Raw genomic sequence first — 17,677 nt, 5'->3', positions numbered from 1 at the left:
TGAAAACATAGCCAAAAATAAATTTAGGTGAAGTGGTGAGATCTCACCTCTTTTTTCACCTCTTTTTTCACCCTGTTGAACTCATTGCTTTATAACTCTCTTCCTTGGTTTCTTTTTAGTTGCTTTCTTCACGTCTGTCTCCAACTTGACTGTCTTTCTTCTTCGGCCGTAATGATACCAGTTACTTCCACCAGTCAATGGGTCAAATGGTCTTTCGTAAGGGTTTCCATACATTCCATAGGGACCATACGGAAGAACTACTGGTGGAGAAGAAACATTTTCTTTAGTTCCATCGACTCTATTTAAATGCATTGTTTCACCTTTCATCTGGTCATTAAAGTCTTTTGCGTGTTTTGCAAACTCATCGTCCTTTCCTAAAGCATTTTCTGACTCAGTCGCAACCAAATTGGATGCTTTATTTATGAGCCCTATTTTATTTAATCTTAACTTCTTTGCAACCCAGCCTCCAATCTTCCCTTTATTTGCATCTAATGTCTTCGAAACCCTTCCTCCACTCATTTTATTTACTGCGTCATAAGCTCCAAGTGCTTTTGCTCCAAATGCTAATGCTTTTGTTCCCATTGCGCCTAAAGCTGCCCAAGCTACCATTTACACCATATTAAAATCATCTCTCTTCAATATTATCTCATAAAAGTTCTCGTTACTGGAGAAAGTCAATGAAACATAAGCGTTCTCACCGCTTTGCGGTCTATCTAACTTCTTTCTTATATCTATTACGCTTCAAAATGTCTGAACAATTGCTAACATCTTCTACAACAGTTATTTCATCATGAATGACCTTCAAGAACAAGCTCATTTAATATGCAATTAAAATCATTTCAATAATGAGTCCATCCTTTCCATCTTTAGGTAGCACAACATCTTTCATTGAAGAAGGTTCGACAAGTCTTATGTTAAACTTACTGACAAAGTTTGTTATACTATAATGCTTCGGCGGCGAATACATGTAGTTTGAAAGACATAATATAGATTCTTCAGCAAATTCACTTATACTGGATTTTATAACAATGTTCTCACGAGACCAAAACCACCAATTGACAATCTTGTAAGCAATCCTGCTGAACCTTCACTGTAAACGTCGATGGTAACATTCCACGAAGGTCATCTATTGACATCTTTGAGTCACTGTAATTTAAATATTTTCTTAAAGCAATCGTCATTATCTAACCATGCAATAGCTTTGAAGTTTTCATTCGAATATACATCTGCTTCATTAAATGTAAAACCTGACTTCTTTGCAGAGACGACTTTAAAATCTATTGAGTTTGTTTCAAAATTATATGCTATGGTAACTTCTGAAGGTAATGGATGTCCTTCCGCAGTAGTTGTTCTCTCACTACCGTTTGAAGCTTTGTGTTAAAAACTTTCATGTCATCTCCTGTATCTAAGTTCACATACACAGCAACAGGAAACTATCTTGCTTCTTTGTTTCATCATTATATCTCAAAACATTAAAGTTCTTCAATAATATTGTTCTTCCTGCTGGAATACTTCGAACCTGTCTGATTTCAATAGCTTTCTCACCTCCTACATACTCTACCCAGTGTCTTGGATATTCATAAGTATACTGACTTTCTTGAATTTTGGTTGGTTTCATCATAACGTGTTCATAGTATATCTTTATACTCTTGTCAGTTAGACTCGGTGCTATGTTCTGAATATTTCTGACTTGCATTTTTAATGGAGATAAAATGAAGCATTTAATACATGACGTAGATGAAGACATGAATGAAACTACAGACAAACTTAACTCTTCTCTCATTCTTCCTTTCAGTAAGGACTATGAGTTCTGTTCAAATGGTGTTTATTTCTATTGTGGAAAGATGGGTTCAGGTAAGACATTTAACCTCATTCGTCATATACTCATAACAGAGCGTTTAGGAAACGACTCTTACTATGACCAAATCATTATATCAGCAACTTCAGACTCTATGGACTCAACAGCGAAAACATTTATGTCAAAAGTTCAAGCCTCTGTCGTTAAAGTTTCAGACAGTGAACTCATTGAATTTCTTCAACGTTACATTCGACGTAAGAGAAAATATTATGCCATCGTTGAATTTATACAGTCAGGAATGCAAAAGACTTCTGAGAGATGGAAAGAATTATTGACAAACACCACTTACGTCAATACTCAGGAGTTTACGATATGAAACGACTGACAAACTACATTCTATCAAAACTTTCAAAATACCCCTTCAAAAAGTATCCTTCAAACACTCTGCTCGTTTGTGACGACTTCGCCGGAAAAGGTTTAGTGTCAAAGCCTGACTCACCATTAGCTAACATCATAACTAAAGTCAGACATTACCACTTAACTGTAGAAATACTTATGCAAACATGGCGTTTTTGCTTTAAACATAAAACGTCTCATAACTGACTTCGTTATCTTTCAAGGTTTCTCACGCTATGATATTGAACTCATTTGGAAACAGTCAGGTATAACATTACCTTTTGAAGAAATTTGGGAAGCATATAAGTCTCTCATCTCTCCTCGTTCATACCTTGAGATTCATATCATGACTAATACCATTAAAGTCAAAAATATTCCATGGGAACGACCAACATTGTTTTAAAGTTTAACCTTCAATTGACTGATGGTAAACAAATTCCATGCATCTCTGTCGCCATTTCTGTTAATATTTTTGCTGTCATTCATATCATCCACTTCCCCATCCGTTAGCTTTTGAGGATATGTGTTAGAATAGCTGTTCTTAAATGAAGGCTTTTCTCCTTTGAGAGCATAAACTCTATAACTTTCTGCATACTTTATGTTTGAACCTCCTGAGCCATCATTGACATAAATTTTTATAGGCTTCCACCCTTTGTTCATGTTCCTGCTTCTTCCCTTAGCTCTTTTGTTCAGTAGTTCTACATCTTTATACACAGCACCTGTCTCAGTGAATTCAACAATATTTTCATTCGTTAGCTTTACATTCAAACCCTTGTCGAGTATATTGTTCATTTCATACATATAAAAGGTTTTTATTCTATATGAAATGAGAAGCAAATCCATCTTAGCTGGTGCCGTTAATGTTCCAATTGAACCAACATCAAATGTTGACTCACGAACGACAAACAATATTGTCATAAAGAACTATAGTTCAGAGTGTTTGAAAGAAAGAACCAGAACTGAAATCCGTGAATTTAAACACAGCTTCAAACGCTAACGCTACATCAGATGTTAAGTTAGAGTATCCACCACTGGACCAAATTCTTTCAAGAGAAGCCAACGACAACCTTACACAAATGTTCAAACAAATCCTTCAGATAACGTAGACCATTACCTTCTTCAGTTATACCAAACAATTTTACTCAAAGACGATAAGAAGCTTTTGACAAATCTTATAAGTAAGAACCAAATAATTCTAACAAAGGAGGACCTTGAAAATGTTATCTCACGAATAACAGGGAAACAATGTGTCATTGACTATCTCGACCCTGAAATCGAATGCTGTGGTCAAACGCCATATTCATGAAAATAGGTAACATCCGCATCATTGAAACACCAGGAACTACAGGAGTTGAGTTTAAGTATAAATATTCGAACGAGTATACAAAACTTTCAACAGAATATAAACTTTGCTTGAAATATGTTTTAGTAAATTAAAGCAATTTGTAATATCTATCCAAAACTTCTTCAACAGTATCGAACTCATCTTCATAATGCAAACCTAATCTTATTGACTTGGTGCAGTTTTCACTAACACAATATTTTTCTGTTCTCTTGACTGACATAACTAACTCATTTGTTTCATCAAACAGCAACAACCAAAGTTCATGACCTAATACATAACATTCATACTTTATATTTTTAGCTCTGAGTTCTCTTGTAAGCTGTTGCATTTAATATTTTCTAAAAAGTCAACTTCAACAGTCATTCGCACTGGTGCCTTCAGTTCTACAGGCTCGCCTTGAAAGTCAACAAGTCTGAATTGCATGTCTTTCAAATTATGAGGACTAATGCGAACCCATTTACCTAAATGAGTTGCTATGACAGGAACGTTTGGAATGAACATTGAATTGACTGCATAACAGAAGGATTTCTATTCTACTGAACCTTTACTATTAACTCCTGAAATACCTGTGACATTAGCTATTTTTGACTCAATGTATAAACAATTACCATAACATACGTATGGAACAGATTTCATCTCAATCGTTTTGTCAACACTTTTCAAAGGAAATGTCATATGGTATGCTCCTAAAAGAAGTTGAACTCTATGACTCATTCGTGTTATCTTGAACTCTTTCTTGCTACTGAACTTCAATGTTCCCTCAGAAGAGAGTTCGACATCTATGTTGTCAATAGTTTCTTCATTTATGAGAGTATCTATGACTCCAGCAATTTTATCTATTCTATACTCTGCTCTGTTAGGAAATGTTATAAAACTTCTTTTGTCATCTATTTCAATCTCTATGAAATCTGTTTCATCTGTTATGACAAAAGTTGCGATAGTATTGAAGTCAACAACTCTGAAAGCAAGCGCTTCATTCTGAAGACCTAAGTTTGTTTGTAGCTTTACTGTCCCGTATTCGTTTGGGTCTGTACTTTGCAAATAGAACAACATTTTATTCTCATTAAAATATGACTATTGCTGCATATGCGTATGAAACAAATGAAGCAAGAAGAGCACATGAACTAGTAAACGAAAACTCAACTTTAACCATTGAAGGCAATGATTTAGTCATTGACGATGGAAAAACTAAAAAAGTCATTGATTTCGATACTTTTAACACTTATGACCCATTCATTACAACAAAGCAAGTTCCTATCATAAATGATGGAACGGTGCAATATATAAATTCTACAGTAGATGCCTCATTAGTGAAAGTATTAAATGTTCTCATTGAATTGTTAAAGAGCTTTCGATTTGACGACAACATTAAATGCCTAAAGAATTTAGTCATGAATGAGAAACAAATTCTTGGCGTTGCTGGTAGCAGTAATGATGTACACCTTATGACATTAGAATATTATAACGAACATAAAGATGAACTGAAAGGAGAGAAGGGTGACACCGGACCACAAGGACCACAAGGAATACAAGGAATACAAGGAATACAAGGACCTCAAGGCGAGAAACGGTTTGGATGGAAAGGATGGAAAGGATGGAAAAACTGCTAAATCATGGATATGGGACCTTATAAATACTGGTTTAACAGCTGCTTCATATGGAGTTCTTCAATACCAAATCGGAAAGATATGGGCAGTACTTGGTGAAGAAGCTTTAGATGACGTTAAAAATGCTTTGAACTTCATTTCAAATGGTTCGGATACTATTAAAACTTTATCTGGTTGGATGCAAGAAACAAGGAGTCAAATAGATACTGTAAGACGTATAGCAAACAATGCACGTACGGGATTGGATACTTTACGAAAAGCACAAAATACACTAAAGGAAGCAAATGATATTCTTGGCTCAGTATCAGACATGCATGAAGATTGGCTTAAAGGTATTGACAAATCTTTAAAAAATCACAGTCAGTCTATTGCTGACTACAAGAAAAGTATAGATTTTTTACATAGTGCTATGGACGTACATGATGGAAGCATAAGGAACTTACTTAATGCTAACAATAACTTACCAGGAACTATTAAAGCATTTATAAAGTCCTTTGTAAAACCTGGTGCTCTAACATTTAGGTCTTTGAGAGCAAGAGCATTGAAGTCAAGAGATGCAGAAACTCCAACAGAACCTACAGAAGGAACTGAAACAACAGAAACTCCAAAAGAACCACCAAAACCAACAGCTAATGAAATATTGTTCGAATATTTTCCAAGGTACTCTGTTCTCATTGCATACATTCAAGAAATACTTAAGAAAGCAGACTTGACTTTAGGAGATGATGAAAGTTCTGTATATCTTTCGTTCCAGTTTCAAATAGCAGAACTTTTGAGACAGATATGCTTAATGTATGACAACATCTCTGATTTCACAAGATATGATGACGACCATGACCCCCAACACGGTGAAGAAGAAGTTTTACAAACATCCATTAAGACAGGAAAGGTTTTAACACAAAGTCTCATTATTGACACCAAAGATGGCGAAGTGGACGTTCTTCAAGAGCTGAAGAAAAATACTTCTTCGGGAGGTGGTGGTAGGCATGAACTTGAAATAAATGAGATAGAAGAGAAATTAGCCGAAAAAGCAGATAAAGAACATGTTCATTATATAAGTTCAGACGAACAGATTATAACGGACTACCATGGATATTTAACACAGGATGAAGAAGTGAAGACGAAAGATGTTAATGAAAGAAGATATAAATACATTCGTGCTAAAGGTTATGACATAAGCTGTACTGTACAGTATGACACGGGTAAAGCACAAGAAACATTTGGTCATAACGATGAAATTTATGCCTCTAGTTTCTTTGTTAACGGTGTATTAGTTGAACCAAAATTTACTTTGAGGGTTAAGGCAAAAATAACGTTTGAAGATGCTATTAAAAGTAAAGCTGACAAAGTTGAACTTGAAGCAACGAACAAAGTTTTGAAATCTCATAAACACAATATCTCCGATATAAATGAACTTCAAGCTACATTAGACAGTAAAGCTGACAAGAACCATACACATAAATCCTTCACTACTGTTAGAGCAGACGACATAATATTGAACTTTGACCTTGGTTCAAGTGCACCTTTAGAGAATCCAAGTACAAGCGTAAAAGATACTCTTAACAATTTAGATAAGAGTTGCAGGAACATTGAAGGTCATGCCAGAAACTTTGAAGCACATGAACTACCAACAATGTTAGATAAGAAAGCAGATAAAACAGAGCTTCAAACATTAAAGACTCAGATTCTTGAAACATTATATCCTATAGGTTCTATTTATACGTCAATGAATTCAACAAATCCAGAAACAGTTTTAGGTTTTGGTACTTGGGAACAGATTGTAGACAAATTCTTATACTGTGCTAACTCTTCAAAGCAAACAGGGGGTTCGAAGAAAATTACTGAAGCAAACTTACCTGCGCACACTCATACAGGAACTACAAACTTTTCTGGCGACCATAGCCACTCATTAAGAGACCATCCATTATACAACTCAGAATATAAAGCTGGCAATGACGTTTTATCTCCATCTTATAACAATGCAGCAAAAAAGACTTTTCGACAAACTGAACCAGGAGGAAATCATGTCCATACTTTCACAACAAATCCAACAGGCTCGGGTGCAGATTATATGCCACCATTTATGACTGTATTCGCATGGTATAGAGTTCAATGAACGCGCTTGAGCCTAGAATAAAATCTTTAACTTTACATAAATGAGCTTGAAAGAAGTATTCGAACAACATCCATGGAGGTCATTTAAGAAGTTCAATGAAGCTGCAAAGAGTTGGGGATTTACTAACAGAGCTGAAGTGAAAAGGTTCTTTGACAAAAATGTTGTACATCAAACAAAAATAAACCCTTACGACTACTTTTTACCAATTTACTCCAACGCTCCTGACGCATACCAATTTGACACTCTCATTCAAAGCAGAAAAGGAGGACATAAACCATTCCTCATCTTCATTAATGTTAACACTCGTAAAGCATATGCATATCCAATGAAAAATAAAGGAACTCGTGAAGTGTTAAGAGTTTTACAAAAGTTTGTAGCAGAACATAGCCCAAGTACTTTAACATCAGACCAAGACAGTGCATACCTCAGCAACGAAATCACAGAATTTCTCATTAAGCATAACATAACTCACTACACTACTGAAGACCATAACCATAACATACTCGGCATCATAAACCGCTTCATAAGAACGCTCAGAGATTTAAATCAAGAGCGAGACTTTACCGAAGAAACAATGAAACATTTTCTCGAAGTATATAATTCCTCAACACATTCTACAACAGGACATACACCAAATTCAATGACACAACAACAAGAAGAAAAGTATATACAAAAGAAACGAAGCCAAACACAAAATATCAGAAATTCAACACAATTTACCCTCATTCCTGGTACAAAAGTTCGTGTAGTTCTTGACGACAAACCGTTGACAAAGAAACGTTTAAGGTTAAGTCGAAATTATTATATCGTAGACTCTACGCAAGGTAATGGATATCTTATAAAAGCTGCCGACGACTCTATTGCGTTTTACCCTCGACATAAATTAGTCGAAAGTAGTAATGGCAAACTTGCTGAAACCATTGACGAAGCAAAGCGAGGAGTGGTTATTGAAATACTTGGCTATAACACAAACGATGACACTTATAAAGTAAGATATGAAGGAGGCGTTGAAGATGTTATACCATCTAAGAACTTGAGAGAGTCGAAGCCAACACATCTGGGACCATTAGAGCGGGAGTACTGGAAAGACAAAAATATGCCAGAAAGAATAAGAAAATTCTTCTAAACTTTTTCATTAGATGTAAATCAGACATGAATGAGAACAGTCATGATATCATTAATGGTACCATTTATTTTAACATAAAGACGCAAAGCGGCGAGGACGAAGTCCATGACCAAAAATAATGTTTAGGGTAGATGGTTAGATCTACCCTCATTTCTACCCTCATTTCTACCCTCTTGAATTTTCATGAATTTCCTTAAGATAGAAAAAATAAAGTTAGTTTTATTTTTATTTATTTTTTTATTTTGTATGTAAAGACATATATGTCAAACATTGAGTTTGAAACAGTTAGAAAGATAGACAATGACACCAAATTGGTTAGAATAGGTGATTTAAACGTAAGATACTCAAAGAAATACAACAAATATTCTTTGTCAGACATTATATCTCCATCTGGAAAGAAAACCGAAGGACTGTGTTAGAATTGCTTCTACTCAGAAAATTTTGACAAGAAATCCTGAGCTTATGATATCAGTAGCATTTCATGGAACAAGAGCATATCTTATAGACAAAAGTCTTATACCAATAGTTTTGTTATGGATTGACCCAGTTGTTGGATATAACTTCATAACTTATGGTTCATTCGATACGGAACGTTGCAGTGAAGGCTTACTTTACATCGTTCAGAAACCGAAGGACTTCAACACAAAAAGATATAAGATAGGAAGGACATATAATATAACTCAAAGATATGACTCTACAGTCAATAGAGTCAAGGTTGTGTTCGTTAATGATATGAGAGCCGCAGAAACAGAACTACTCGAAAAGTTTGAGAAAATGTATGGTGCTCCCATAAAAGGTAAAGAAACGTTTGAAGTAGATGAGATAGATAAAGCTATAAAATTATTTGACGAAGTTGCTGAAAAATACATGTAAAGCGTTTTTTTTGGTCTTTTGTGAAAGATAGAAAAAATAACGCTAATTTTATTTTTATTTATTTTTTTATTTTGTATGTAAAGACAGATATGTCAACAACAGAGAACACAACAACTGCTATCGTTCATGAAGCCATAAATGAAGAATACGAATACATACAGTATAACAAACAATTGAGACTCATTCGTTCAGTCAAAGATGACATGTACCAAATGCAAAGTATAATGAATGCTCTTCGTTCTACAAAGCAAGCATATCATTGGTTTGAAAACCAACAGACAAAAGAACTTTTAGAAGAATTTCCTCATATGATTGCTTCCCTCGGAAAACCGAGGGAGAGATTCCGTACGAAAATCGCAAGAATTTGGCTCCTGGTTTGAAAGGTTATTATGTTCATAGACTTTTAGTAAATGCTGTAGCAATGTGGGCTTCACCTCGTTATGCTTGTTATATTTTCATGATGTTAGATGAACTATATAAAGCAGAACGTGGAGAGATGGAAAAGAAACTTCAAGCAAAAGATGAAGTCATTGAATCCAAAGACAAAAGCATACAGAAAAGAATACCGCGTTCAGTACCAAAAGGAAAGGAAAAGAGTTATAAGTATATGATTTACGCTGAAGAGTTGGAGAAAGAAGAAGATAGAGATATGGTTATGTTGCATTTAGTCAGAAGAAACAACAAAAGCTTTTACGACCTTGCTAAGATATATAAATCTGACAGAAATTGGTTCTATCGTGAAAACTTACCGATTTCAATGACACCGAATGAGCAAATAAAGGAAATTGTCAAAAATACTCTTCCTCAAACACACTATGACATCAAAGGTTGTACAATACTTACTTCAAAGAAGACTTACCATTACTGAAGGAAAAGATAACAGAATATTTCGACAACTTCAAAGAGGAAGAATAAAAAAATCTAAGCTAATTTTATTTTTTTATAAAATTTTATCTCATATGAAAGAACATGAATTTAGAATATTCGGAACTCATGACAGAAGAAGAGAACGAACAACATGTAAAAGATTATGCAAAATTTCTGAAGACATACAAAGCATTTAAACAATATCTAAATGCTTCTAAAGATTATGCAAAATTTCTGAAGGTATATAAAGCTTATGAAAAAGCGTATGAAAAGTTTATACATTGGGGAATTGTTGTAAAATATCGATATGAAGACTAACCAAAAATATATTTTTGCTTAAATAGCTTCAGGGTCTATTTCTTCAACCATTTCACTTCCTTCGTCAATGTCAATAGAAGCTTCTTCAACCTTTGGTAAGAATTTCTGTATAACATCTTTGTTCGTTATTGTCTTCAGAGATGAAGGATAATATTTCACATTTGTTTCACCCTTCTTATATTCTTTCTGTTCGGAAAGATTTAAAGCAATACTGAAGAAGTCAATGTTAGAGTTCTTTATAACAGTATAATGAGTATCTTTGACATTCACGAAGAAACTCTTTTGTTTCAAAACTACTGCTAACTCTTGTGAAGTATAACGTTTGCGGTCAATGACGATAGCTAATGGTCTGACATACTGACCAAACTTAGATTCTTTCACAAACTTCTTGTTAAAGATAACATTAACATTTGAAGCATTATTGAACTCATTCTTGATGGCAGTAGCGAGAGCATTGTATGAAAAGAACTTGCAATCTTGCATGTGTTTCATTAAAATAAAAATATTAAATTATTTTGAAAAATAACTTAAAAAAATCTAATCTAATTTTTTCAAAAAATATTTTTTTATTTCCTACTAAAGATGTATCGGAAGTTGTCTAAGTTAGAACACTCGGAAATAAAACAACTTCTTACAGAAGCTAATATAGATGTTGCAAAGCATTACGCAACAAACAAAAAAGCACTCGCTGACATCCTCAATGACTATAATGGTGCTATAAGTTATGATAGAATTCATGAGTTCATAAAGCCGCAACGCGGCGAGGACGAAGTTCATGACAAAACATTTCCTTTAAATGACGTTGCTATTGACTTATATCATAGACGTTCAGTACCTCATGAAGTAAGAAGAGAAATGTTTGACATAACAAATGCAAACGTTGGTGAAACAAGAAGAAGAGACGACACACTGAAACAACAGAGAAGAGAGATGTTTAAAACTGCTATAGAACAAGTTCGCAAAGCTAACGATGTCATTCGTTCCATTGACGACAAACCAAAAGAAGGTGAGAGATGGTTAAAGAAAGATGAAGAGAATAGGAAGAGAAATGTGAAGTCAGGCAATAGACTCATTGACTTTAACATCGAAGCTTTAGATGAACCAAACAGAGACTACTTACACAAACATTTCGGTAAGGTTTTCATGAGACTCTTAGAGAAGATTAAAATAAACTCCCAACAAAGATGGATGGTATGTTATAAACTTGGTGGAAAGTATGAATGTTCTACGTTAAACCTCAATAATATTGGAACATTACTACATCAGCTCTTGAAGGAGAACTTTATATCAGAGATAGAAGCAAATGCTGCAGGTATTGTTGAAATGCACTATGACTTCTTCTTGACAAACATAAAGAATCTTACCGAAATAAAGATGTATGATTTAACAGAATATGAAGGCTTAACGATGTCAGATGTAAAGAAAGGAAAGCCAAGAAGCGACCATATAGAGATGAAAGCACACTGACAAATGACCAGAAAGCCATTTTGGAAGCTCTTAAGCAAACAGGAAACCCAGCACTTATAGAAAGCTTTTGGAAAGATAATGGTGAAAAGAAGTTTTATAAGAAGAGAAGCGGTCAGTTCTGGAAGTATCTTTGCACATTACCTATAAATCTTGAACGCTACCAAATCTTCAATGAACTGAACAAAAGAACTGCAGCACTTATGACAGAAGACAATTGTTTCGTTTATGCTTGCATTCAGGCTGGAGTAAATGAAGAAACTATTGACCACATGAGAGAAGTCATTCGTGTTAGAGACTTTCCTCAAAGTAAAGTACAAGAAATTTCTGACGCAACAGGTATAGCATTTAATGTTACCATTGGTTATTTCAATGACTCAAGACATAATGAAATAAAGAGATATATACCAAAAGAATGTGAAACTGCTCGAACTATTGACTTACTTCTTGTTGAAGACCACTACATGCTAAACGAAAGATTACCAATGACAACATATTTCATTCGCAACTATATAGAAATCTTGAAGGAGTGTGGTGGAATGAACATTGAGAAACAAATGAAGATTTATACAAAGAGAGATGGTAAATACATTGTTCGCATGGATAGAACAACACCGTTATGGGATGTTATGAAAACATTGTGGGAGTGCAAATATTTTGAACCTATTTCTTATGGAGAACTTTTCACATATACGACTGACTTATATAAACAGAACCTTGCACCATTTAAAGATTTGACATATGCTCCAAAGTATTGTGTACAACTGAAGAAGAAAGCAGAGTCAAAAGAAGTAAATAAAAATAAGTGCAAGTTCATTCCTGAGCACGTTTTCTTTGCTGACTTTGAGTGCAGTACCGATGGCTTTCATAAAGCTTTTAACATCTGTTATGACAATGAAGATGGTTCAGTGAGTGAAGCATATGGGGTCAGAACTGTGCAACAGAATTTTTGGAACGACTTCCTGACAAGAGTTTAATATATTTCCATAACCTCAGTTATGATATAAACTTCATCTTAAGATACATGACAGAAGTGAAAGGAACTCCCATCATTAAAGGTTCACGAACAATGCAAATAACTGGCTTATATAAAGGAAGGGCAATTATTATAAAAGACTCTTACAGTGTTATAAATAAGAAGCTTAAACTATTTCCTGCTATGTTTAACTTACAAACAGGACCGAAAGAAGTATTTCCATATAACTACTACAGCAGTGTTTTTTTGTTAGCAAATGACAACAGAACTGGTGTCATTTCTGAAGCGTGTAAGTTTGTAAAAGATATTGAAACGTTCATGAAGAACATAGATTCCATCAAAGGTTGCAGAATAGATGAGAACCACTTCGACTTAGAAAATATAGCACGTTTTATTGCAAACAAGATGTAAGAATTTTAAGAGAAGGTTTTGTTAAGTTCCGCAATGACTTATTGAAAGAATTTGATTTAAACGTTTATGACTACGTTAGTATTTGTTCAATTGCTAACAAATTATTTGAGAACAGAGTATACTTCCCGAATGGAAATCTTTATGACCTCTCAAATAAACCAAGAGAATTTATTTCACGCTGTATTCAAGGTGGAAGATGTATGCTGTCAGATAACATGAAACAAAAGAGCGAAAAGAAACTCATTGCTGACTTCGACGCTGTTTCATTATATCCATCCGCTATAGCAAGACTTTATACTTTAGAAGGAATTCCAAAGGTTATGAAGGATGAGATGCTAAGCACAGAGTATCTCATGAGACATTTATTCGATGACGACCAAAAGGAACCCATTGGTGAAAAGTTTATGTCTGGCTTCTTTGTTCTCATTAAGATAACAGAGATTGGAATACATAGACACTTTCCTTTAATAGTTTGTGACCCTGAACTAAATCCAGAACTTAACGTTCCCAGAAGTTCAAACACTTGCTGTCTCATGTATGTTGACCATATAACATTACAAGACCTCATAAAATATCAAGGTGTCAAATGTGAGGTGTTGCAAGGATACTATTACGATGGAAACAGAGATATTAGAATAAGAGATGAAGTAAAGAAGTTGTTTGAGTTAAGGTTAAAGTATAAGAAAGAAGGAAATCCTTTGCAAGAAAATATAAAGCTCATTCTGAACAGTATTTATGGCAAAACTATTCTATCTCCTATTGAGTCAAAAATAACCATAGTAAATGACAAAGATGCTATAAGATATGCCATCAGAAACTACAACCATATAGTGAAGTTCGAAGGTTTGGATGGTTCAGATAAAACTATTTTCAAGCTAACGAAAAGCATTTGCAGACACTTTAACTTCTGTCCACTTGGTGTTAACATTCTGTCTATGTCGAAGAGAATAATGTGTGAAGTATTCTGTACTGCTGAGGACTTAGGAATGGACATCTTTTATAGCGATACGGACAGTATGCATCTCTACAATGAAGATATCCCTCGTTTAGCTGAAGAGTTTGAGAAACGTTATGGAAGAGTTCTCATTGGTAAAAACCTTGGTCAGTTTCATAGTGACTTCGCAGAAATAACACCTGGAAAACAAAGTTTAGCATACAAGTCAATATTTTGTGGAAAGAAGACTTACATAGACTTACTCACGAATGATTTAAATGAAGTTGCATTTCACTGCAGAATGAAAGCGTGAAGCAAGATGTTATTGCATTAACCGCTAATGAAATGTTTCCTGACTCTGTTCAGTGTTTCTATGATGAAGATAAAGGTTTAATGGTTCCGCAAGGAAAATTTGACAAAGACTCTGAGTCAGTGTTATGAAGTTATATAAAGCACTTTATGACGTCAAGAGATTGGATTTGACTTATGTAAGTCTTCTAGTCCTTGCTTTGCTGAAAAGTTTAACTTCTCAATAACGACTAAAACAAGCTTTATTCGTAAGTTGAAGTTCTGAGGTCATTTATTTTTGTCAGCAATGAGGTCATGAATGAGGTCATTTATTTTGTCAGAAATGAGGTCATTCGTGATAAAATAAAGCTAGCGTAGATTTTACAATACTGCGATGGTAGAGTTTAAGAGTTGTGCTTCAATGTAGAGACAGTCCTTATGGTCTGGAGGTAAGAACACTGGGCAGTTATGGTCATGAGTGGAGAACATGTCTATCCAAAACTCACGATTGAAGCCAGTTAATTTTAGTATTTAGGGTTAGGAAGTGTGTGAAGTTCTTGTATGACCAATGAACTCATTTTCAACTCCCTTACTTAAGTTTGAATATAATATAGCTTGCTTTCTATCCCAAATGCCAGGTGTTACAATCTTTGAAAATTATTTTTCCTCGGAAGCATTGCATCATAATTGAAAACATTCTTGAAGTCTTCATTGGGTTCAGAGATTTGAAACCTTATACGTAATGGATTTTCTTTCTCTTTAGCTACTTCATTGAATGGTGAATATATAACAAACTGACAGTCATGAGTTCCATCTTCGTTTTCATTAAATTCATAATGAAAGTCTATAAGTTGTGGCTGACTACCTTCTTCTTTCAGTTGTGCAAGAAACTCACGTAAAGGCTGTAAAGTTTGTACTTCAATGTTGAACTTTTTCTCGAACATTTCATTAAATGAAATCATACATTCTTGTAAAGTTGTATCGTCTTTAAAGTATTTGTATATGTGAATGTTTTGGGCGCTTAAAGACTGTTCGTCATTTTCTATCTCGACTTGAAGTATAAAGTCAACCTTTCTGAAAGCACGTGTTATATACATAGATGTTATGCCAATGTACTTCTTCTCATTAATGTTCACAATCCAGTCTGTTGGAAACTTAAACGTTACTCTGTTCCCCTTTATTTTGACGTCAGGGTTTTCACTACTGAACGCAACAGTTAAAGGTATTTGTCTATACATTTAATTCGGATAAAAATAAACCATTTACTCTTTCTTTGCTTCAGCTTCTTTAGCTTTTTGTTCTTCCTTTGCTTTTGCTTCTTCTCTAGCTTTCTTCGCCAGCAAACGTGGGTTCTTTTGTCTTCCAGCAGCTAATGCAGCAAGTTGTTTTTCACTAAGTTTTCTCTTTGGTCTCTCTGGCTTTTGTTCTTGTTTTTGTTCCTTCAGTTCGGATAAAATTTGCTCGCGAATTTCTTTCTTCAATGCTTCAACATCTATGACCCCTTGGGTCTTGTCCGTAGGGCTTGTCTGAGTCATTTGACTGCAGATAAAAAACAAAATTAAAACTTTAACCGATGTAAAATGAGCTTGTCAAAATCAGAGCGAGAGTCTATTATATTAAATGACGCAAGAGGAATACAACATCCTTTCTATTACGTAAGTCAGAGTAAAGATGGTAAAATATACGTAAGAAAAAGAAAGGTTCCATTAGCGAATGCAGAGAGCGACAACATTAAGGTGCATGGCACCGAGGGTGAAGCCCATATAAAACCTTCTATTCAAACTGAAAAGTCAATAGAACCAGAAGAAAAAGCCAGATGTTCTTTCAATAACGAACCAAGAGCTTATTGCAAAGTTCGTGAATTTCATTGAAAAACAAACCGAGTCAAAGAACCCTGACCCACCAGTGAAAGAAGTTGAGACAAAAGAGAATGTACAGTTCATTGAAAATGTCAAGAAACAACTTCCACCACGAATGCCAAGAAGAAGAGTGAGAATAATGAAGTAAATAGATATTTTTATCCGAAGTAAATACATGCAGAACGAACAGTTAAACGAATTTATTCCAGCAGAGCATATTCATCAGATTCGCTCATATTTCGATATCATAGACAATGCAGTTCAAATTGGTGACACTAATAGAAAATATTCTGACGCAAAGATTCCATCACAACCTGGAACTGCTAAAGATAACACATGGGTAACATTCAATCTCTCACCTCCTGGTGAAAATATGTTGGACCTTTACAATACATTCATTACGTATAAAATGGAAGGTCAATTTATTGTAGATAAAGAAATTGGTTCAGGTTCCAATAAAACAAACCCACCAGGATTTTGGATTGGTTTCGATGACGCTTTCTATGCGGTTGCTGGATATCAAATCCTTGCAAATGGTCGTATCGTATATTCTCAAGACAACGCAAGAGAAGAAGCATATATAACTTCAAACTCACAAACTACCGAACAAATAAAGAAAGTAGATGTTTTCTCAAAGACTCGACATGAAGATGTATGGAGTCATTCGGGAACATGCAGAACAGGACAAATTGTTAGTGGTCCAATTACAGCAGGAAAATCATTTGATTTTAAGCTTCGTTTAAGAATTCCTGTTAGAAGATTCCTTCCATTAGAAGCTATTCGATTTATTCCAGCTTTTGCAGGAAACATTCAGCTTAAAGTAAAGTTCAGTAGCGACGCATTACAATGCACATCTATATCTGTAAATGATATCATTGCTTTCAATCCAACTCTTAAAGTTGCATTTGCTTCAGATTCAAATCCACCGACAAATAAATTTGTTCCATGGAATGAACCATTCACTTTGATAACGAAGGCAGTAGAAGCTAGTGGAACAGTTACTATTACAACTGTAACCCAGCAACTATTTCGAACAAAGATGGATTTTAATGAATGTTTCATTCATCCAAAGTCATTCTCTTTAGACCCTAACATTTATACAGAACTTGTAGAACATTATACAAACGAGGCTTTATGTTTTCCTGTTAAAGTTATGGATTGGATTCCTATGGACGGTTCATTCTCAAAGAATACAGATAGTTCAAGTGCAACATTTACAGCAGCTTATACGCCTATTAATGTTAAAAGTATTTGGGCACTATTTAGAAAGAAAGACAACTATTATGTTAATTTTGAGAA

General features: G+C 34.6%; 8 protein-coding genes and 4 pseudogenes across 12 annotated transcripts, besides 2 other annotated features; 6 read left to right on the top strand and 6 right to left on the bottom strand.

Annotated features, from left to right (window-relative positions):
* Positions 1-81: part of a terminal%2Cinverted (terminal inverted repeat of Maverick-1A transposon ID:TVAGG3_0262460) that runs on past the window's edge.
* Positions 1-17,677: part of a mobile genetic element that runs on past both edges of the window.
* On the bottom strand, positions 82-609 carry TVAGG3_0262610 (protein of unknown function, DUF4107 family; the record flags this gene model as incomplete). The annotated part of the gene is made up of 1 exon (XM_001281306.2): positions 82-609. The coding sequence occupies one exon, from the start codon at positions 607-609 to the stop codon at positions 82-84; it is 528 nt and encodes a 175-aa protein (XP_001281307.2).
* On the bottom strand, positions 818-1,747 carry TVAGG3_0262600 (annotated as a pseudogene). The gene has a single exon. A coding segment is annotated over exon 1 (930 nt).
* TVAGG3_0262590 (uncharacterized protein) lies at positions 3,828-4,040 on the bottom strand (the record flags this gene model as incomplete). Its single annotated transcript, XM_051228383.1, has 1 exon — positions 3,828-4,040. One exon carries the CDS (start codon positions 4,038-4,040, stop codon positions 3,828-3,830), a length of 213 nt encoding a protein of 70 aa, XP_051098113.1.
* TVAGG3_0262580 (uncharacterized protein) lies at positions 4,068-4,592 on the bottom strand (the record flags this gene model as incomplete). Its single annotated transcript, XM_051228382.1, has 1 exon — positions 4,068-4,592. One exon carries the CDS (start codon positions 4,590-4,592, stop codon positions 4,068-4,070), a length of 525 nt encoding a protein of 174 aa, XP_051098112.1.
* Positions 4,931-5,737, top strand: TVAGG3_0262570 (annotated as a pseudogene). Its single transcript has one exon. A coding segment is annotated over exon 1 (807 nt).
* On the top strand, positions 5,937-7,210 carry TVAGG3_0262560 (keratin-associated protein family; the record flags this gene model as incomplete). The annotated part of the gene is made up of 1 exon (XM_051228381.1): positions 5,937-7,210. A coding segment is annotated over one exon (1,274 nt), but the record flags the coding sequence as incomplete, so codon positions are not given.
* Positions 7,303-8,388, top strand: TVAGG3_0262550 (integrase core domain containing protein family; the record flags this gene model as incomplete). Its single annotated transcript, XM_051228380.1, has 1 exon — positions 7,303-8,388. One exon carries the CDS (start codon positions 7,303-7,305, stop codon positions 8,386-8,388), a length of 1,086 nt encoding a protein of 361 aa, XP_051098110.1.
* TVAGG3_0262540 lies at positions 9,351-10,176 on the top strand (annotated as a pseudogene). The gene has a single exon. A coding segment is annotated over exon 1 (826 nt).
* TVAGG3_0262530 (uncharacterized protein) lies at positions 10,465-10,938 on the bottom strand (the record flags this gene model as incomplete). The annotated part of the gene is made up of 1 exon (XM_051228379.1): positions 10,465-10,938. One exon carries the CDS (start codon positions 10,936-10,938, stop codon positions 10,465-10,467), a length of 474 nt encoding a protein of 157 aa, XP_051098109.1.
* On the top strand, positions 13,498-14,390 carry TVAGG3_0262520 (organellar and viral DNA polymerase type B; the record flags this gene model as incomplete). The annotated part of the gene is made up of 1 exon (XM_001278889.2): positions 13,498-14,390. A coding segment is annotated over one exon (893 nt), but the record flags the coding sequence as incomplete, so codon positions are not given.
* Positions 15,782-16,054, bottom strand: TVAGG3_0262510 (uncharacterized protein; the record flags this gene model as incomplete). The annotated part of the gene is made up of 1 exon (XM_051228378.1): positions 15,782-16,054. The coding sequence occupies one exon, from the start codon at positions 16,052-16,054 to the stop codon at positions 15,782-15,784; it is 273 nt and encodes a 90-aa protein (XP_051098108.1).
* TVAGG3_0262500 lies at positions 16,100-16,526 on the top strand (annotated as a pseudogene). The gene has a single exon. A coding segment is annotated over exon 1 (427 nt).

Source organism: Trichomonas vaginalis, chromosome V (assembly GCF_026262505.1).
Source record: "Trichomonas vaginalis G3 chromosome V, whole genome shotgun sequence".
Lineage (NCBI taxonomy): Eukaryota > Parabasalia > Trichomonadida > Trichomonadidae > Trichomonas > Trichomonas vaginalis.
This window is presented reverse-complemented; position numbering and strand designations above follow the sequence as displayed.